This window comes from Gorilla gorilla, chromosome 2 (genome assembly GCF_029281585.2).
Source record: "Gorilla gorilla gorilla isolate KB3781 chromosome 2, NHGRI_mGorGor1-v2.1_pri, whole genome shotgun sequence".
Taxonomy (NCBI): Eukaryota; Metazoa; Chordata; class Mammalia; order Primates; family Hominidae; genus Gorilla; species Gorilla gorilla.
Window position 1 is genome coordinate 185,347,298 of NC_086017.1, and position 23,355 is coordinate 185,370,652.

At 33.9% G+C, this 23,355-nt stretch overlaps 1 protein-coding gene across 22 annotated transcripts in view; it reads left to right on the forward strand.

Annotated features, from left to right (window-relative positions):
* The window catches only part of NLGN1 (neuroligin 1), an 887,779-nt gene that overhangs the window by 861,771 nt on the left and 2,653 nt on the right, over nucleotides 1–23,355 (forward strand). For 16 of the 22 annotated variants that reach the window (XM_055383656.2, XM_063704374.1, XM_055383659.2 and 13 more), the window contains 2 exons: nucleotides 18,235–18,447; nucleotides 21,778–22,567. In XM_055383656.2, the coding sequence (XP_055239631.1) occupies nucleotides 18,235–18,447; nucleotides 21,778–22,567 (1,003 nt within the window). The remainder of the gene's footprint in view (nucleotides 1–18,234; nucleotides 18,448–21,777; nucleotides 22,568–23,355) is intronic. The other 6 variants (XM_063704375.1, XM_063704371.1, XM_063704370.1 and 3 more) reach the window with 1 other exon arrangement.

Genomic DNA, 23,355 nt, shown 5'->3' on the forward strand with positions numbered 1-23,355 from the left:
AACTATGTACAAAAATAGGAAAATGCTATATTTATAACTGTAAAATATTCACAGAAATGGTTAATACAAAATGAACATTTTTCAAATAATGTTTATTTATTATTGGATTTTCAATTCACAATGTATCATGAGTAATGATGTAAGAAAATTCTTTGTAAGAAATGGTTGGGTAGCCTTCCTTAATATTTAGGAAAAAAAGTCTAAGCCTGTTTACATTCAAATCTAAAGCTGAACACCTGGCCAGAGCTTGTTGTAGACCTTTTGGTGAGCTGCCGCTAATTCGTAAAGTAACTTTGTGCAAATTAGAAAAACATAACTCCTGGAGGCAGACTGTCTTGTGCCATTACAATCTCCTCAACCAGGAGGTAGCCCTGTTATATGGGCTACCTTATGGCACCTGGGCAAAGCTGGGCAATTGCAATATACCAGCAGGCCTTTCCTCTTAGATAAGCTTGGAAAAAAAGTTAGCTTGTTGCATGATGATATTTCTTTTGGCATGGATAACAGGTAAAAACCCTAAAGAGCACATTATTTTCTGTAGAATTTATAACATTGATTTTGTTATAATTAACTTTATTTAAATAAATTGCAAATTAAGCTACTATAATTTGGCTCTGATCAACAAATATCCATCTACATTATGTATTTATACACTTACATAAAAGTTGGAGACTAGTTCCATGCAACACAGACAAAAAAAGAATTAGATTGCTTTGCCTGAAGAGTAAAGAAAGTATTTTCTTTGAATATCCTGCCAGAGGAACCTGCCAGATGTTTTCCATCTTTTCTGAGTGCAGAAAAAAAAAAAGAAAACTGGCTTAAGCTACGTAGATATTTCAGCTCTGGAAAAAGTTTCCTGACAAAGAGAATAATAAAATTAGTTTATGACAAAACCTTTTTTTCTCAAGGTAGATAGAATTTTAAAGGCAAGAATAAGCATTTTATTGGCTCACATTTTAAAACCCAGTTTTTCCTTTCCTTTAGAAATATAAGGATAATTTCTAGATAAAATCAGCATTTTTAACTGTAAGAAAAATTAATAAAGGTATATAAAACAGGCCTCACATATTCATTTCTTATCATAAAGAAACAGATTTTTGCCTGGAAAAATACCCCTACTTGTCTAAAATAGTTAAGTGTGGATAAAATGTAGTCTGGAGGAAAGGGCAACACAGCAGGTAGTTTCAATTACTAGATTTTTGCCATCATGTTTCTATAACAAAAAACACCATTACATAAAAATAGTAGATTAGTAAAGCGAAAAGGAGAGGAAATGTATAAAATTTGTATTATAACAAAATATTGTTATCTAGAAATAGTTTACCAGTAAAGCAAAAAAGAAAGGGAACATACACAATATAGTGAGTTGTTTGAGTAAAGAAATCCACAACCTATTTTTTTTTCCTTGACTAGCACTGGACTAGAAAACAGAAAAACTAGGGTCCTAACCAGCCATGTGAAATCAGGCAATTTACATTCCCTCTCTGATCCTCAGTTTTCTCATTTGAAAAATTATATGGTCACACTAGTTACTGAAGGCTCTTCCAGCCCTAATATTTTTGTTGGAATTCTTTACATTCTTTATCTTTAAGACATCAGAGTTCTCAAATTTTAGGATACATCAAAATCACCTGGGAATTTGATAAGACAGCAGATTCCACCCCAGAGATTCTAAGCCCCTCTCCAGAAACTCTGATTCAGTACATAGGCTCCAAAGCATCATTTTCCACATACTGTCTCCACGGTGAGATTGCAGGAAGGTGCAAAAGGGAGAACAGGAGACATGTCTTATTAAAACTATAAATTGAGTAACTAGCAGAGTGTCTGGCAAAGAATAGATGGCCAACAAATGTTGATTTAATGAACTATTTTTCATTAAAAGATTCTTTCATGTTCATGATATTAATTGATTTTCATCATTATCTGATTCTCTAAGAGAACGAGGGGTTATTTCTAACAGAGGGAAAATAGTCTAGGTTGCTCAGTAGCTACAAATTGATGTAGAAGTGCTTTGTAAAATTAGCAAATGTTTTAAAATTATTTCTTTTTTTCAACATAGCTCCCCTCCAATCTTCAATGTAAAAGAAAAAAAATGAATTCTGTACTTGTATACTTTTTGTAAGTGGCATAATAACAACATGCTCTTTTTATTCTGAAAAAGGACTCACTCTTTACAGTAAAGTGCTGGAAAATCAAGCCATCACTTCAACCCACAGCATCTGTCTCTTGCACCATCTCTGCCAAATGTCACCCTTCCTCTTGGGTTTGATTGTGCTACTGTATCTGGGAGAGTATGCCTTGCTGCATAGCTTGTGATATCAGTCTCTGTGCCTTCCGGTCTCAGATTCCCTCTCATTTCACCTCACGTATATTAATACAGAGATTAGTTTCACTTTTTTTCTTGAATAGCTAATCACTTGGCAACCAACATACAACTGTGGCATTACAGGTCAAATCAGCTGAAAAGGACAGTGACTTCAAGCAGGAAAATATAATGCTTAGTGAAAACTGCACCCAGAACAGGACCTCAGACTTGTCACCCGGACATGAAAGATTTATTTTCAATTACAAATCTGAGCTTAATGTGAGGGCACCCTGGGGGAGATTCAGATCACTGCCTCTTCTAAATTGACTTTCTACTTGTTTTAATATTTCCTTCTCTGCTGAACAGCATTCCATGACCCTCTGAGCTGAAGATCCATATTAGCTGCTGTAGTAATTCCAACCCTAGGAAAACTTTTGAAAAATTTCTCTAACTGAAGGCCAAGTTACATGAATAATTTTCTCCTTGGTGCCTTCACTGGCTAACACAGCAATAGATTTGGGGCTTCAGACAGTACCTCCAGAGGATTGCGGAAGCCAATATCACCATGTTGCTTAAATTTGAGTGGAATCCAAAAGCCAAAAATTATTCCAATTTTCAATATTAGGTAGATTAATTGTAAACAGCTAACTCAGAACTATCATATATCCCCTTGGTGTTAGTAAACAAGATTCCTTGAGGCTAGCTGCTGATACTGCTACACTGGCTGCTGGAATCAGGAGTTTGCCTCAGGATATTTCAGTTCCTTGTTTTAGTGCATTTATGCGCACTTAGCAGATGCACCAAAATACATACCATATGGCCCTAATATAGGGTTCGCAAACTTGTCTCTTAAAAACTACTGATTGTGATTTCTTAGGAAGAGTCCTTTTTAATTTTTGGTGTTTTTTTTTTTTTTTTTGTAATTTAAAGTTTGGAATAGTGAGAAACTTGAATTATCTTTCAAGTTTTATCCGAGACCTGATTATTGAAAAGTAGCTTAGTGTAATTTTCTTTCTTCTATAGCTTTCATTGCATCTAACTTGAGACTTTTCTCTCTACCTGTGTTTCTAGATCATTTGTTGTAGAATACTTACACCATTCCTGGTTGTCACCTTTGAGTCTAATTATTATGCCCATAATCATGGATAATTGTGTTAGATGAAAATAAACATATTACCTTCACTTAGTTAATCTTATCGATATTTAGGTTTTCCATAGTGATTTTATCTACGTAATGTCAGGAATGGTAGATACAATCTACCATTGTGTCTACCAATACAAAAAAAATTGGGTCCAGTTTTTCCTTTCCTTTAGAAATAAATATAAGGATAAAATCTAGATAAAATCAGCATTTTTAACTGCAAGAAAAATCAATAAAGTTATATAAAACATGCCTCACATATTCATTTCTAGTTTTTGTAAACACAGTATAGTCTAACTATATTTGTATTTAGGCTATGCATAAAAAGAAATCATTAACTAATTCTCCCTTGTTATATATATTTTAACTACTTTTTTTCCAGAATCAAAGGTGCTTAGAAATAGCCACCTTTAACTTCATAAGTATTTATGATACACCTACTATATGTGTGGCACTTTGCCAGATGTGGGGATGGTGTTAAACAAATTTCCAACTCAGTGTTGGTACACAGCTACAAATGAATGTCTAGATTAAACTGGGTGTTTAGAGGAAGGTAGGATAGCTATGTTTGAAGTACTCCCAAAAAACATTTAAGCGAAACCTTAGAGACAGAAGGAGTTGACCATTTAAATAAGTCAAAGATTGGGAGGCCGAGGTGGGCGGATCACAAGGTCAGGAGATCGAGACCATGCTGACTAACACGGTGAAGCCCCATCTCTACTAAAAATACAAAAAATTAACCGGGCGTGATGGCGGGCGCCTGTAGTCCCAGTTACTCAGGAGGCTGAGGCAGGAGAAGGCCATGAACCTGGGAGGCGGAGCTTGCAGTGAGCCGAGATCGCGCCACTGCACTCCAGCCTAGGCGACAGAGCAAGACTCCGTCTCAAAAAAAAAAAAGCAAGTCAAAGAGCAGTGGTACTTTGCAGAGAGGAATCTGTGAATGAGAGTGACAGTGATAAAATCAGCCAAACTCCCTCTGACTGCAAAGACTAGAATATTTTGATCAATTTTGAGATTTAAAGAGAATATTTAGGTTATTATAGAACTAAGTCTTTTTCTCTTTGTTTCTTTTCTTCTATTTGTTTATTTATTTATTTATTTATTTATTTTTGAGATAGGGTCTCACTCTGTCGCCCAGGCCAGAGTGCAATAGTGTGATCTCAGCTTACTGCAACCTCTGATTCCTGGGCTCAAATGATCCCCCCATTTCAGCCTTCTAAGTAGCTGGAACTACAATCATGTACCGCCATGCCCAGCTAATTTTTGCAGTTTTTATATAGACAATGTTTTGCCATGTTACCCAGGCTGGTCTCAAACTCCTGGGCTCAAGTGAGCCGCCCACCTCGCCCTTCCCAAGTGTTGAGATTACAGACGTGAGCCACTGCTCCTGGCCTTCTTCAACAGAAAATTTTTATTAAAAAATTATAAAGGAAGTTTTAAATGTATTGAGCATAGTGTGTGTTAATGTTCTCCCATTCCCAGGGTATCGTGATAAGTCAAAGGCCAAGTTCATTAAGTTACATGCTCCATCAGGCAAGAGAGTATAGTAATAGAAGTCTTATCAGGAAGTTCATTCATTTGTTATTTATTTATTATTTCATGAAATATTTATTCCATGGAAATTAAGCTAGGTGTCAGGAACACAAAGATATACTGTTTATTCAGGGGACATAGGCCAATACACCCAGTGACAACTTATCAAGAGCGCCAATGGAAGTAAATCCAGAGATTGGTTGCTTAATCGTCTCCTCTACATCTCTCCAAAATGCTGTCCCACTTCTCAGACAATATTTGAAATGTTCAAAGAAAGCTGATTCCTTGCCCTCCTCATTATCTTTATTTTTTCTAGTGACATAATCTACATAACTCATATTACCATGCTGTTTCCATAATCTATGAAATTTAAGCCATTAATAATATTTTTTAGCTAGGATGAATTATAGACATGAGTGCTTTCAATTTTTATTTGGTGTGTGCATGTGTGTTTGTGTGTGTGTGGCGGTGTGTTGGTACTTCTATGTGCAACGTATGTGAGATTATTTAGTACTGTTCTAGATTGTGGTTTTACCCCATTTTATGTCTCTTTTTTGGAAATGAAATACCCCTATACTCCAAAACTTAGGAATAAGCTTCAGTTTCTGTTTCCTGTAATTACCAGAATTTTTAAATAATTTTCATATGCAAAAGTCAACTCAAGATGGATTAAAGACTTAAATGTAAAACCCAAAAATGTAGAAACCCTAGAAGAAAACCTAGGTAATACGATTCAGGACATAGGCACAGGCAAAGATTTCATGACGAAGACACCAAAAGCAATTACTAAAAAAGCGAAAATTGACAAATGGGATCTAATTAAACTAAAGAGATTCTGCACAGTAAAGAAATTATCAACAGAGAAAACAGACAGTCTATCAAATGGAAGAAAATGTTTGGAATCTATCCATCTGACAAAAGTCTAATATCCAACATCTCTAAGGAACTTAAACCGATTTATAAGAAAAAACTACCTCATTAAAAAGTAGGCAAAAGACATGAACAGGCACTTCTCAAAAGAAGACATAAATGCAGCCAACAAACATATATAAAAAAGCTCATCATCACTAGTCATTAGAGAAATGCAAATCAAAATCGCAGTGAGATACCATCTCACATCAGTCAGAATGGCTATTATTAAAAAGTCAAAAAACAACAGAGGCTGGTGAGGTTGTGAAGAAAAAAGAATGCTTTTATACTGTCGATGGGAGTGTAAATTAGTTTAATAATTGTGAAAGAGAATGTGGCAATTCCTCAAAAACCTAGAGGCAGAAATACCATGTGACCCAACAATCCCATTACTGGGTATATATCCAAAGGAATATTAATTGTCCTATTATAAAGGTACATGCACACATATGTTCCTTGCAGCACTATTCGCAAATAGCAAAGACATGAAATCAACCAAAGTGCCCATCAAAGATAGACTGGATAAAGAAAATGGGGGTACATATAGGCCATGGAATACTATGCAGCCAATAAAAGGAATGAGTTATGTCCTTTGCAGGACAGGATGGATCTGGGAGCCATTACCCTCAACAACTAATGCATTTGTTTGGTTTCCTGTGTCAAATACATGTTGTATTAATCAGAGTTGTCTAGAGGGACAGAACTAGTGGAATATATATGTATATATATATATTCAGTTTCTGTTTCCTGTAATTACTAGAATTTTTAAATAATTTTCATATGCAAAAATCAAAGTGCATGTGTGATGGTTAATACTGAGTGTCAACTTGATTGGATTGAAGGATACGAAATATTGATCCTGGGATGATCTGTGCAGCAACTTTATATATCCTTATATATATATAAAGTTCGAAAAATAATTTTTATAATTACCTTTTGTAATTTTAATTCGCATTCATTAAATTTTTTGTAAATTTAATTAATTTGATAATTACTAAATATTTAGGAATTATATGAGAAGACCATTCAAAAATTTTAACTAGACAAATAAAGGAAAGCCAAAGTCCCCTAACTACTAGTTAGAGGTTTCTTGTAAAATTGCTGTATTTATTGTGACAAAGAAAAGATGTGTTCAAAGGTAATGGGTACATGTCAAAATGACATAGGAACCAGCTTTGAGGGGCTCGCATTAGCCATATGTGGGATAATTGTAGCATCAAAATGTGGCAGTAAAAGATTATAACCACTAGAATAAAATAAGAACCCACGAGTCCATAATGGTATAAACAAATGAATAAGTGAATAAAAGTTGAAAAGAAGAAAAAGCTTTTTTAACAGCCAATTCCAACTAATAATAAAACAAATGATAACATTAAATTTTCTTAAAGATCATCAACAGACATTAAGATTAGTGTGTAAAAGTGATGAAAAAGAAAATGTTCATAGTTTCAATGTGTCTATATACTTTATACTTATCCCATGCAAAGGGAAAATAGTAACTTTCTAATGGAGTAATGGCAAAATTACCACCCTAACCAAACGGTCAATGGGCAAAGCAACATCATGTGCCTCCTGTTGTAGTGCATGGAGATGATACAACATTTCTTCACTAATCTTTTACCAGAAATCCGTAACCTGAATATAATTATGAAGAAACATCAGATAAACCCTAATTGAGAGACATTATATGCAATAACAGACCTATATTCCTCAAAAAATGTCAAAGTCAAGAAAAATAAAAACCAACGAACTGTTCAAAGTTAAAAGGACTAAATAGAAAATTAAATTCGACATGTGAGTTCAGGTTTGATAGGAGAGGGAGAGAAAAGAAAGGGAAGGGAGGAAAAGGAAGGAAGGAGAGGGTGGAAGAGGGGAGAGTAAACGGTATTATGTTGGAGATATAGTTGAAGTGTAGACAGCAGCTCTTTCCACCATTTTTTAAATGTTTCTGTAATACTGAAAGTATTGAAAAGTTGTAAAATCACTAAATCAGTCAGAATAGCTTTTAATTGAGAAGACTATAATATTATCAGCATATAATAAATACCAGGTTTTCCTAGTCATTCATTAGGGGGACATTTATCCTCTCAAAAAATCTTAAGATATTAGAAATAAAATATGGAAAATAATCTAGTCTAGCCAACATTCTTGCTAAATTATCTTGTCATTTTTATACATTACCCAGACCTTATCTTATATCTTTCTCTTTTTATTATTTGTGTCTGTCTCAGGGATCAGCTAGTGTGGAATTAAAGACCATAGCATCCCTCTTTCCCACTCAGACCCAGCTATTTTCAGTTAATCCTTGCTACCTCTTTTATGATGATCAGATTTCTCACACATCACCTCTCTCTCTCGCTCTCTCTCTCTCCCTGATTCTCCCTCACCCTCACACTTTTTTTGGAGGAGATGGCGTTTTTTTCTACTCTCTTTTTTCGATAGCCTAAAAATTACATCAGTTATGTGTATTAGCAATTTTAAAAAAACTATTCTAAGGTAATGAATTGCCAGCAAATCAAGACACAGTGTCCTCTATTTCATCATCATCATAGTATTTTGGCTTACAAAACTGTTCTTATTACAATACAATTAAATGTTTGGTTTCAATTCTAAGAAACTACCTACAGTGAATACAAACATGTTTCTTACCCTTAATAGAATTCCTTAAATTTGTTTATTGTATAACAAAATACTCTTACTCTACCTAAAACTAAGAGGGCTATAGCCAAAGTATTTTTATACAACATCTATATATATATATATAGCCAAAGTATTTTTATACAACATCTATATATATATATATATATATATTGTCCTCTTAGTTTTAGGTAAACAGTATTTTGTTTTAATATATATATATGTATATATGTGTATATGTGTATATATGTATATATATATGTGTGTATATATGTATATATGTGTATATATGTGTATATATGTGTATATGTGTATATATGTGTATATATGTATATATGTGTATATGTGTATATATGTATATATGTATATATGTATATATGTATATATGTATATATGTATATATATATTGCCCTCAGTGCATATATATATGCGTGTGTGTATATATATATATATTTTTCTTTCCAACTTTTATTTTAGGTTCAGTGGCTATATGTGCAGGTTGTTACATGGGTAAATTGCATGTCAAGGGGGTTTAATGTACAGATTATTTTGTCACCAAGGTAATGAACATAGTATCTGATAGTTTTTTCAATCTTCACCCTCCCCCTAGCCTCCACCCTCAAGTAGGCCCTGGTGTCTATAGTTCCCTTCTTTATGTCCATGTGTATTCAATATTTAACCTCCACTTACAGGTGAGAAGATGCAGTATTCTGTTTTCTGCTCTTGTGTTAATTTGCTTAGGATAATGGCTTCAAGCTCCATCCATGTTGCTGCAAAAGTCATGATTTTGTTCTTTTTTATGGCTGCATATATTTCCACAGTGTATATGTACTACATTTTCTTTATCCAGTCCACCACTGATGGGTATCTATGTTGATTCCATGTCTTTGCTATTGTGAATAGTGCTGCAATGAACATACATGTGTATGTGTCTTCATGGCAAAACTATTTATATTCCTTTGAGTATATACCCCGTAGTGGGATTCCTAGGTCGAACGGTATTTCTATTTTAAGTTCTTCAAGAAATCTCTAAACTGCTTTCTACAGTAGCTGAACTAATATCATTCCACAAGTAGTGTATAAGCATTCCCTGTGATTCACAACCTTGCCAGCATGTTATTTTTTGAACATATGTATTTTGAGATGCTTTGCCAACTCTTTTCCATGGAATAGTTTAAAAATGTGGTAAATTTAACCCTATTTTGTATATTATAAATATTTAACTTTTTGTAATTTTTAAAAACTTTTTTCTTTTAATTCTTCTTGACTTCATTTTTTTCAGTAAAAATGGATAAGTGGTTTATTCTACTTAATGAAATAGGTGACAATAAAGAAAATGTCAAATTTGTTAGTTGATTATAGCCACAGTATTTTTATACAACATATATTAAGCCCCCTGCATACTAAAAACATTATCTCTTCTAATAATGATAATTTTATGGGGTGGGTACTATTACTGATATTGTCTATTAGGAAACCAAAACTCAGAGGGACTAAGTAATTGACACAGTAATTTGCTCACAAACCTGTGTTAGTCTGTTTGTGTCGCTATAAAGGAATACATAAGGCTGGATAATTTATAAAGCAAAAAGATTTATTTGGCTCATGGTTCTGCAGTTCTGTACAAGAAACATCACAGCAGCATCTACTTCTGGTGAGAGCCTCTGGCTTCCACTCATGGTGGGAGGCAAAGAGGAACCATTGTGTCATATGAGGAGGGGAACAAGCCATTCATGAAGGATCTGCTTCCATGACCCAAACTCCTAATAGGCCCCACCTCCTACACTGGGGATCAATTTTCAACCTGAGATTTGGAGGAAACAGATATCCAAACTATACTAACATCCTGGTTATCCTAAGTCTGGCTGTCTTTTTACCACACTAAATGTTGGGGGTATCTCAAGAGTCTCTCAAACTTTAGGACCTTGGCCTGTATTCTAGACCAGTATTCTGGGATAGCCTACTGGGCCACGTGTCCTCTTATCTCATCTCGGATAAGCCCCACCCAGGATTGTCCTATTTTCCTCTCTTCAAAGCTAATGCCACCCACACTGCATCTTAGAGTACTTTCCCTCAAGATTGGCTGCTGAGAGGGATTTTTCCTAAGTTCTCACTTCATTGCTGCCATCTAAGAAAGATACATAGACCTCTTTCATTTGGAAAGTTTAATTATTAGTCTCCATGTGTTAATAGAAAATTATAACATTAACGCTGTCCTTTATTCAGCAAACATGTATATAATGACTATCTGGGGACAATTACAGTGGATAGAGCTTCTAGTCCAGAAAAAAATGGAATATGAATAACTTATAAATAGTACATTACAAAGCACACACACACATAGGTTACAATGGGAACACTTAAGAGAGATAAAAATAAATATTGAACAGTTAGAAAATTGCAAAATTTGTATAGTTTTTATTGTTCCTGAAGCTACATAGTATAATTCTGAAGTGTATAGTTCCTGAGGACCTTTCTTATATGATAGACATTGTCGTTTCTTCAATGTCATGCTTCCAAGTGCACTATGTCTTTAAATCACAAGACATATTCCCGCACAATCAAAGCAATTAGAAATGAAGAATATGATTTCTTTTGACTCAAGAGCCCTTTTAGAAGAGAGATTTCTTCTTTTTTCACTTCTTTGTGAATGCAGTTATTCAAACTGCACAGGAACTTCGTGAACTTTGAATACCAGGTTTGTTGTCCAGATGCACATAGACAGGAAGTACACAATAGCCTAAATCAGGGAGTGCTGGATAAACTTTTCTTAAGATGCAGGCCCAGAAAACACTAACAGCCTTAAATTGTGGTGAAGAATATGTGGTTGGTGATGGGGGCTGGAGCTGGGGGTTACTTTCTCCCTAGTATCTTGGGGCATTCTTGAAATGGGAATGGTATTCATGATTCAGAGCTAAGTAAATTAGGGCCCTTTTTTCTAACCATTACAACCTAAATTGGGAAGAAATTTGGTTAAAATAAATACTTCCGGTCTTATTTGGGGGCAGGAGTCACAAGATGTTAACATTGAGTGTAACATAGAAGGAACAATCTCACCTCTTTACCTTGTAGATGGTGAAAGTTTGGAATTTGGAAACTGAAAACCAAAGAAATAGCTATAGGTGTTTTCTTTCCAGGCATCTATTTACAGTCATCTTCTTCTTTCCCACTGTACTCCCCCGTGTCCAGCTGTCGGTGATCAGAAGCCATGACCAGCAACACAGTGTGTTATTTCTGAGACAAGTCATTAAAGAGCAAATTGTCTTAGAACAAATTGATAAATAGATTCACCAAAACGTAAAATTTTGGAAATACCATCAAGTTGTTTGATGTTAAGATATTAACCTCATTTCAGAGCCAGGTTTTTTTTTTCCAAAGGATACACATAAAAAGGAAATTATTTTTACTTTATCCTTCATTGCTTTCTAAGAAGAATTTAGACAGTAACCTTCGAGGGAACACAATAGCAAGGAAGCTAGCTATATATGGTGAATAATTAAATGCTGTGTGTGTGTGCTTTACCCTCACACAGAACACAAGTTGTCCAATTTGGAGAATTTTTTTATTATTATAGTAAAAAAATTTAACATTAAATTTATCGTTATTACCATTTTTACATATACTGTTCAGTAACTGTATTATTAAGTATATTCACATTGTTTAGCAACAGATCTCTAGAACTTTTTCATACAACACTGAAACTCTATACTCATTAAATACTAATTCCCCCTTCCCCTTTCTCCACAGCTCTTGGTAACCACTGTTCTAATTTCTGTTTCTATGATTGTGACTACTTTAGATACTTCATATGAGTAGAATCCTACAGTATTTGCTTTTTTTGTGGCTGGCTTATTTCACATAGCACATTGTCTTCAGAGGCTCATCCATGTTGTAGCATGTAACAAGATGTGCTTCTTTTTTAAAGCTACACAATATTCCATCATATGTATATTTTCTTTATCTGTATTTTCTTTATACATTGATCTGTCAATGAACTCTTGGGTTGCTTCCTCTTGGCTATTATAAATAGTACTTAGATGAACATGGACTTGCAAATTTCTCGTTGGGATCCTACTTTGAATTCTTTTGTATATATACCCAGAAGAATGATGCTGAATCATATACTAATCCTATGTTTAATTTTTTGAGGAATCTCCAAACTATTTTTGATAAGGGTTACATGTTTTACATTCCCACCAAAACAAGGGTTGCAAATCTTCTACATCCTTGCCAACACTAAGTATTTCCTATTTTTTCATAGTAGTCACCCTGTGGGTGTGAGGGGATATCACAGTGTGGGTTTGATTTGCATTTTTTAATGATTAGTGATGTTGAATATCTTTTCATGTGTTTATTGTCCATTTGTACATCTCTTTGAAGAAATGTCTATTTAAGTTCTTTGCCCATTTTTTAATTAGGTTATTTGGGTTTTTTGTTGTTGTTGTTTAGTTGTAAAAATTTCTGGATATTAATACTTTATCAAATATATAATTTGCAATTGTTTTCTCCCATTCTGTTGGTTTCCTTTCTTTCTTTTTTTTTTTTTTTTGATGCGCAGATGTTTTGAAGTTTGTTGTAGTCTTATTTATTTTTTATTTTTTTTCCTGTGCTTTTGGTTTAATATCCAAGAAATCATTGCCACATCTAATTTCCTGAAATTCTTAATCTATATTTTATTTTAGGAGTTTAATAGTTTTGGGTTTTTTCATTTTGAGTTAATTTTTATATGGTGTATGCTAAGAGTCCAATTTCATTGTTCTGTGTCTGGATATCCAGTTTTCCCAGCATCATTTGTTGAAGAAACTGTTCTTTTGCCATTGCATAGTCTTGGCACCTTTGTCAAGAATCATTTGGCCATATATGCCTAATTGTGAGGATTTAAATACATTATATTTTAAACAATTTTGAATCAAACAGAAATAAAGAGAAACTAATCATATTCTAGCATGAGGATTTTATTTCTGTATAGCCGTGTCACCCCATTAGAAGAGAATATTTTTCATAGGTGAGTAGTGACAGATAGAAGGGATACTTGCTTGCTGAAAGTTTGGAGGTTAATTGACTAATTAGAATGATTTCAAGGGTCTAAGAAGAAAAGAGGAGGACCTGGAATAAGTCCATGACATGAAGTTTAAAGCAGTAGACAGAGGCAGAATGCAGAGGAAGACATGACTGAACATGGCAACTGAAAAGATAAGGAGAGTTAGCACATAGGATTTCGAGTTGGATTTTTACCTGGAAGAATTCAAGGTTTTATTTCCACAGTTTTAAATCCTTTTATGTTTAAGATGCAAAGTCCTTAATGAGCTATTTTTCTGATCCGTATTCCCAAGTCCCTAGAAGGACGTCTCACTATCATTCAGAGTCTCATGTCTGCAAGGCTGGCTCTTTAATACTCAGTATGGTCTCTATTTTGAAATACTTAGCAATGTGACTCAAAGAACAAACCACAGTCATCTGTATCCAGGCAACAGCATTGATAAACACTGCACATTTCTTTTCTACCTTATAGCTTGAGCTACATAATGTGGACTAAAAAGAATATTGTATTCTATTCAGTGTTTCTAGAAATTAACAACTATAAACATAGGCACTCAAATATGCTCCTACCTTAAAAAAGAAGGAAGCACAGCTACAGTACAGAATCACTGTCATCTTAAATTTCTGACATTCTAGATGTCATCTCAGATGTAAACAGTCTGTATTTTTTTTAACATTCTAAAGATATTTGTACATGCTTGTTTGATTGTATTGTAAGAGACCTAAGTATAAATTGAGTCAACCAATAAACCGCAGGGCTACTGCCTGACAATTTAAATTAGCTCCTTTCACACTCCTTAGGGTCTGCCTATCAGAGAGTTATCTGAGTTCCATATACAACAGTAGCCCAAGCCAATACCTTGATCACAGTAATTATCTGTTTTTATTTATTTTCCCCTTGTCCAATTTATTTCAGGCCTGGTTATTTTTCCATTCCAAGAGCCTATGCACCCATGTTCAATTACCTGGTTTCTCTCTAGCACTTGAAACTAACTCTAGTTGCCAGATCAGGTAAACAGAAAATTCAAGCTAAGCCTGCTCAGTAGATGTAATCAACTAGTAGTTTCATGTAGGAACCACAAATGGACATGTTTTTTGATAGACTGAGTTTTTAAGTGGGAAGACTGGTATTAAATAAATTCTATTTGGACAAATAGGTGAATGACAATTGCAATAGACATATGAATCAGTCAAATAATTTTTAGCATAATTGCAATTATGAATTTTGAGAGTTAGCCTTAACTCTAAAATTACTAATTGTTAAAGTTTTACATTCCTGAGTCAAGTAAATTAAGTAGTTGAATTTTTTGGGGGAAAATTTTGTGCATTTTTCTGAAAAGGAAAAGAGTTTTCTTTATAGTCATTATTGTTCTATTTTACAAAAATAATAATATGCCAGTGTGTTACAATAATAATTAGTCACACATCCCAGGAACTTAAAATGAGTGTCAAGAAAAGTGAGATAAAATAGTGACTATCTGTTAAGAATGATTTAAGTGACATTAAAGGAAAAGCCTTCTTCTCCAAAGTAATCATGAAGTGAGGACTCTGCAAAACTGAGTTCCCCAATGACTGGACTATAGTTGAGCACTTCAATGTAAAGTTTCAGCTAGGGTGATCTGAAATGGTTGTGCTGTTAAGGACATAACAGCTAAGTCAATTTAAAAAGAACTTGAAATGACTACTTCACTAGATAGCAAGGTATAGAATGCTGTCAATGTACATCACTTGAGTAATTAGCAAACTGTATCTCTTTTGAGACAGCAATTTATTTAACTTTCCTCATTTTGTGCCTTTAACTTACCCACAGGATGTTGTTTGAATATACCATCAGTAATCAAAAAGTGTATGCAAGTATATATCTCTCTACCAGGTCTGAAGACATGTTATTTGCTTGGTCAGTTGGCCTTAATAAAGACAGCTGCTATCAGTTTTTCCTAATATAAAACCCGGCGTCGTCCTCTAAATTCACTCTAATGATCAGTTAGTTTCAGATGATGATATGGATGGATGGATAGATAGATAGATAGATAGATAGATAGATAGATAGATAGATAGATAGATAGATATAGATAGAAAGATAGATAGATGATAGATAGATAGAACATACACATGAAATACACTAGAATCAGGAGAAAGAGAAATTCAGTACTGAAGGGCAAAAATGGAGCTTGACTGAGTAATCTTGGACATTTTGAGGCTACAGCACAATAACTTCTACCCAATGATTTACTCTATTTTCTATGCTGTGGTTTAATAATGACATTTTGAACTGAATTTATTTTCTTTAAAACTCTTTCTTGAACATATTACAAGACTTCTTTAAACTATATATAAAGTAGAAGTTACTCTTCAGAGGAACTTTTTTTTTTTTACAGCACTGTTATATAAACACAAAGCTATTTGACTAAAGAGTGCATCTATAACTGGAATTACAGTGGGGATACAATTTAGTTAATGTAGAAATAATTGTCTGATTACCGTGGTTCTCTACATGCTACACATTGAATGATGATTATTTTATGAGTAAGTTAATTCTGTATGGATGTAAAGATTCATTTGAATGTAACTGGAGTAATTTGAATGTAACTGCAATTACTTTTGCACCAACCTCATAACAAGAGTATTATGTTCTTATTCTTTCATTCACTCTCTCTCTCTCTCTCTCACATGCACACATATCCTTTTTCCTTCAAGAGTTTTTCTATCTAATGTACAGTAATGCTTCCATAATGTTGTTTTCAGAGTTCATGCCAATAGTCTGTCTTTATAGACCAAAACATTTGTAAGAGAATCTTTCAGAAGTTTAAACTAATGACTGTCTTATACCAAAGTTCATGTGATAGCAAATAGAGTTAAAAGAATTCCTGCCATGCTTCTGTTTTGTATTTTATTATCCTCTAATTTATATGAATATTGAGTATTTGCAAATACTTCTATCTAAGAAGATACCATAAAAATTTCCTTAAATTATTATGCAAATTCAATCAAAGAGAATGGGTATGACCAGAAAAATTTGTTTATTTGAACTGTATTATTTTTTACAACTTTAGTCTTAAGGAAAGTTAACATTTTCAGGATTCCACAAACACAGACACACACACACAATGAGTTAGAGCTGCAGTTTTATTTCTTAGAATTTTTGATCTCGTAGGAAAAGAATAACTTAGCACTTTCATTTCTTCAAATTTTTCGAAATTATTCAGGAGAATTTGTCTTCATCTATTCCTTTCTACAATGATGCTAGAGAATTTCTTATCCATATATTCAGTTTGGTTATGGATTTATTTGCTAACCTGATAGGTAGTGTTATCATGGTTTTGTTTTCATAAATGTAATCGATGTCCTAGCTTACTTTATAAAGAGATATATTTCAAATTGAATAAAATAATTTTTATCACAATAATTGATCCATTATGTTGAATTTCTATAAGTCTCCAATAAGAGAGAATGAATTTGTAAAAATTAGTTCTATAAACTTGTTGAACTTGGAAATTATATCCCTTAATATAATCAATTTATATCTAATAGGACTCTAAATATTTTCTACATAATATAAAATAGTCCATAAGATGGAGTATTTTATGAAACACTTTCTAAATTTTCATTTATATTAAATGCAAAAATATATTAGAGAATAGATGTTTGTTTTACAAGTTATAATAAACACACTATAAAAGCTATCAGGTCAGCTAAATGAGTGAATATGTTTGTTTAAGATATTGCTAAGTAATATGTTTGACTCTCCCTTCTACAACTTTCATATGTAAAACAAACAGTTACTCAGAGCTTAATGCCACAATATTTTTTCTATCCATCTTCTTGTTTTCAATTGCCTTTGCCATTCTGTCAGTTCACAGCCTTAAACTCTCTCCCCTGCTTCCGTTTTCTCTCCCCCTCATTTTCAGATTCACCTCATTTTCCTACTCATTTTCAGATTTCCTACAAAGCAGAGCTTTGAGCATTCCAGAAATATATGTTTGAACTTTTCAAAAACCTTCAATTATTCTACACCATTTCCCAATTGAGTAGCTCCCCTCAATTTGGCATTTGAAGTAGTCCTAAATGTGGCCTCAAGTCATCTGACACAGTAATTCTTTCTTAATCATTGATCATCATTGATAAAAATGTACATATTCATATATATGCAGAGTTCTATATAATTTCATGGAGTTTACAAAATCTTTCTCTACAAGTCTTACAGAAATACCCGCCTGCTCTACACATGTCCATCCTGCCACTCTGCCACACATACCTAACATTCCAACCACGTTTGACGACAAGCAACTTGAGGACAGACATGGTATTTTCTGCAAAATACATATTCACATGAGCCCTATGATACTATCCAAATGTCTCCACCGAGTAGCTTGGCCCCTGGAATGTCTTCCCTGAGGTTTTCAGAATGTTTGCATTCCCTTTATCTGTCCCTGTTATCTGTTACCTGGATAAGTTGGGAGGCATTTGGGGAAGATAAATGTCATTTTTCAGATTTCAGCCACTACTATTCTTGCTAAAGTAAATTCTTTTGTTATGATGGAAAATAATTTTTACTAATGAACTTGGACTGTCCCTACCTTGATTAATACAGGCTTCATTTGTGTTTAAATTTGATGTCTATTTGATTCACGTCAGCTCAAAACGTGTTTTCTAAATTTATATTTTTCAGGTTTCTTGAGTACAGGCGATCAGGCCGCAAAGGGGAACTATGGACTCCTTGATCTCATACAAGCTTTAAGATGGACTAGTGAAAACATTGGATTCTTTGGTGGTGACCCCTTAAGAATCACTGTTTTTGGATCTGGTGCTGGGGGTTCATGTGTCAACCTGCTGACTTTATCCCATTATTCTGAAGGTAACCGTTGGAGCAATTCAACCAAAGGTATTATGCAGGTTGCAAATTTTGACAATTTTGGTGTCTGCATGCCACCACCATCAGTAGTATGTGATGCTCTGTATATTTCTCTGTTCAAACTGAGTGTTAGGTTGAACTCAATATCTGTTTAAAGCTTTGTTTCTTCAGTTTTTCTGTGCATGTTTAAATTTTCGTCAAACTCTTTTCTTTGTCTCCTGTGGAGCTTGGTAAGGATGCCCTTTCAAGCACACTTCAGAATAGTTAGCATTACAGTTACTCTTCTTTACTTTAAAGGGTGATTTGAAGAAAAAATCAGACAAAGACGTTCTACAGTTCTGTCATCTTTGTTTATTCAGTGATCAAAATCAAAGATGAGACTTTTTACATGCAGCGATTGTATATAATCTATTTATTTTCAAGACAATAGACATTTTAAACCCTTTATTAGTATGAAGCTAACGAAGCGGTCATAAGCTAGTGTGTCTGAAAACATGTGATTTCACTTGTTGTCTGAGTACAGAATGGATTATTGATTATTTCGCATGCATGATCCAAAATTGTCAAAGCATCAAGGTCACTGGTAGAGCTTTTGATTAAAAAGAAAAATACATTTGATTCAGTGTTTTTCCTATTTTTAACTCCAAAAGCATTATTTTTCCCCCTAAACTTGGCAAGGCAGCATGGAGTATTGAGGCTGCTGAAATCCATGAAATATTTTTCTTGTTTCCATTTTCTGGCTTTGACATATTTTTTCCAAAAAGTGCCTGTCCAAGGCTTACCATGTTGTTCTTTATGAACTCCATCTCCATTTTACCATGCATAGAATCACCCATTCCAACTGCATTATTAATTTGAAATTTCACAAGAACAGAAGAGTATTGGAGAAATTTGCAAAGCAAATACTTTTTCTGCATTACTTATGTATAATAGAGAGGAAGACAGAGAATATATAAAAACATACACCATCTTTTAATTTCTGATCTTTTATTGTCATTTTATATCCAAGAAGAAAGTATACACTGTCAAGTATAATTCATGAAGTGTCTTAATTTGTAAGGTTGAGTTTTGTGATAGGAGCACCAGACATATGGTATTTGTTTTTGGTATCAAAAACACATGAATGTTGAATTTCAAAAGAACAGCCAGTCATTAAATGAATCCATATATTTGGAGAATCATGTATAGACTTAATTTATTAACATAGTTTACATAACATTTCATTTATATTAGTAAAATTCTGATTCAAGATGACAAAATAACACAGATGAACATTTCCAAGAGAGATTTCATCTGTAAAGAAATGGCTTCTTTTGAAATAATAAACTGTTTCTTTAATTAAACAGATTAGATTGTTCTAATCTCAGTATTTTTACTAATGCCACTATGTAGCTAAAGCAACACTAAGCCACCTCTATAGGTTTCTCAGGGTCACTTGCTCAAAAACTGACGTGAAAGCCACCTTTAGCTAGTATCAAACTGGCATTGGTCTAAGAGATGAGTCAGTTAGTTCGTCAGCTAACACTGCCAGTCATCAACTGATGGTGTGGTAAACAGTAGGACATGGTTATGCAAACAGTTGAAAATACAACATTTTATTATACACTTCAGGGAAATCTGTCTATCCCTGGAAAAAGACATGAACTTAGGTTTGGCCTAAACCTGTCTCCAAACTAAGCTGCCTGATTTTACCAGGAGATGCTGAAAAAAAATCTCTTGAAATCATCAAGCTGATTCTGCCTCCAATGGAGATATAAACTTTAAAGGCAATAAACCCCACAATGCTCAGGCCTGGATATACCATGAGTCAACCCCATCTTGCATCCACATAAGAGGCACTTTCACTAATGATAAAACATACATTTTTCCCATATTTTAGGAATCTAGGTGGCATATTTTAGGATATATTGGACATGATGTGCCTTTCCTTCTAAATCTTTTTCGGTATATTTAGTTAATGTTGAGTCCCTGAAATGGGAAAGAATATTATAGAAATCACCAGGTGCATTTTAGTTACACAATTTTTATTTATTAAAATATTTTCCTGAGCAAATGTGGATAAACAGCTACATAATTTTAAAAATTATCTGTATTTGTATCATTTGCTCTAGCATACTTTGTTCTAGTAAACTAAAAAATACTTATAAAGATGTCAGAAAACCAAAACAAATGTATATTAATACTGTTAGATTTTTTTTAATATCTTCAGAATTATATAGGAACATGTTACAGACATGTTGAATATATAGGCATATTAGGTTAAGAAAAATCTAAAACTTTCCTTCTAATTCAGACAGTGCTTCAACACCTTTGTGAAAAGAGTTTTTATCTCATTAACACATATGAATAATTAAGCATGTTTTTAAATAACTGAAGCACAAAGCTGTATTTGGAAATTGATAAATTGATAATAAATTTAAATATGTAAAAGAAAATAGAGAAACTATATTTCTAAAACAGGAATTTTATCAGAAAAATACCTTAATGAGAAGATAAAGTGCGTTTGTAAATTTGAATGACATGCAGCACTTAACTGCATATGGAACCATCATTTACAATTCTTAAATGCAATTAAAAAGCAGTGGACCATGTGCTTTTCATCTTTTATGATAAAAACAGTAGTGTACATTCAACAGTGGCAACAGTTAAATCACCCCACACTAAATCTTTCTGCTGATGGTTTTTTCTTTAACCTAGTGAAAACACTTCAAATGTTATGTCTTCTTCTGAAAGATGAATATTCAGCATACTATGTCTGACATGAAGATCTGGAAAGAGTATGTCTAAAGTGATATTCTGTTTTGTGTGAATTCAGGGCCAACCCCAGGGTATAAACAAACAGCCAGCCCCAGTCATTGTATGAGCTTTCAAGAATTCTTTTTCAAATAACATCTGTTCAAAACAAATATAGAGAACCATTTTGAAGGAAGATGGACACAGCCAAACTGGAGGAAATATTCCAAACAGACAATGTAGAGTCTGTTGGAGAGTTAAATAGGAGAAGATTGGCCCCATCTGGTTAATGTTGATGATAATATAAGTATTTACACACTCATTGAAGAACATATTTGGGACTTTTTACCACTACATCTTCTCCTTTTCTTCTTGCCTACTACCTCTTTGAGGCTTCTTGATCCCTAAAGCAGGTGCCTCTCAAAACACAAGACTTAGATCCACCTCTCTAATCCATTATACCCTGCGGTTGGCTTTGTGTACTTCCCTTAAGCAAAAATATCTCTAACTCCCTGTTTCTTGAGCTGTATCTGGGTTTTTATATACATGTCTAAAATATCAGATGTTATTGTTTTACCACAACATTACCCAAAGATCATCTAAAATTCTTTGTTGATTTTCCCATAGGACTTTTTCAACGAGCAATAGCTCAAAGTGGAACAGCCCTTTCCAGCTGGGCTGTTAGTTTTCAACCTGCAAAATACGCTAGAATGTTGGCCACAAAAGTTGGTTGCAATGTTTCAGATACAGTAGAGTTAGTGGAATGCCTACAGAAGAAGCCTTACAAAGAACTTGTTGACCAAGATATTCAACCAGCTCGATACCACATAGCCTTTGGACCTGTGATTGATGGTGATGTAATACCAGACGACCCTCAGATATTGATGGAGCAAGGAGAGTTTCTCAACTATGATATAATGTTAGGAGTGAACCAAGGGGAAGGGTTAAAATTTGTTGAAAATATAGTAGATAGCGATGATGGTATATCAGCTAGTGATTTTGACTTTGCTGTTTCAAATTTTGTTGATAATTTATATGGATATCCTGAAGGCAAAGATGTTTTGAGAGAAACCATTAAGTTCATGTATACTGACTGGGCTGACCGTCATAACCCTGAAACCAGAAGAAAGACATTATTGGCTTTGTTTACGGACCATCAGTGGGTGGCACCGGCTGTAGCCACAGCGGATCTTCACTCAAACTTTGGTTCACCTACATACTTCTATGCCTTTTACCATCATTGCCAAACAGATCAGGTTCCAGCTTGGGCTGATGCAGCCCACGGAGACGAGGTCCCCTATGTACTGGGAATCCCCATGATTGGCCCTACAGAGTTATTTCCTTGCAATTTCTCCAAAAATGATGTGATGCTGAGTGCAGTTGTAATGACATACTGGACAAATTTTGCTAAAACTGGGTATGTACCTAAGGAATGAAGTTTATTTTTAATAAAAATGTTATTTTAACCATTTTAAAATAATAGATATTTATGCCCAGATAATGTCATATTGGATTAATACCTGCAAGATATTACATTCCTTTATTCAAAATTAATTCTATATTATGGTGTTTTTAAAAGTCATTGCTTTATTATTTCTGGTGTTTTAGAAGCTTGTTAAGAAAGCACATATCTCAATTGCATTACTTAATTACATCTGCTTTTGGTTTTTGAATTATACAAGACTTGTTATTGTTCAGCAGTAATAAATATTATTTTATAGTGCTTTGTAATTCACAACACTCTCTAATCCTTCCAACTACCTTTCTGAATCTGGCAGATCAGGTACTATTAATCCCACTTTACAAGAAGGAGACCTGAGGCTCTGTGAGTGTCACAGAGATGTTCACATGTCTGGTATATAGCAGAGCCTAGGCTCAAACCTTCATCTGCTAATTTAAAATCAAAAATCCTTTCCACTATTCCATGTCATCTCTGCTAGCTTGCCTATGAGACAAATCATACGTATGTGAGTATTTAAATAATTCTTTAAAATCTTTGGGTAGATAGCAGCCCATCTCAGGATAAGCAGAGAGAACAAGAGTGTGAGACTTACTTGCCTTCCATTATCACCCATCTAACAATCTGCCTGCTAGGAGATTTATATTTCTAAATTGACCCAAATTAATGTTAAAGCACAATCTAAAGCATTGCTGAGTCATCTATTTAATTATTAGATGTTAAAGTAGTGTGATTTTAAGTAAAAA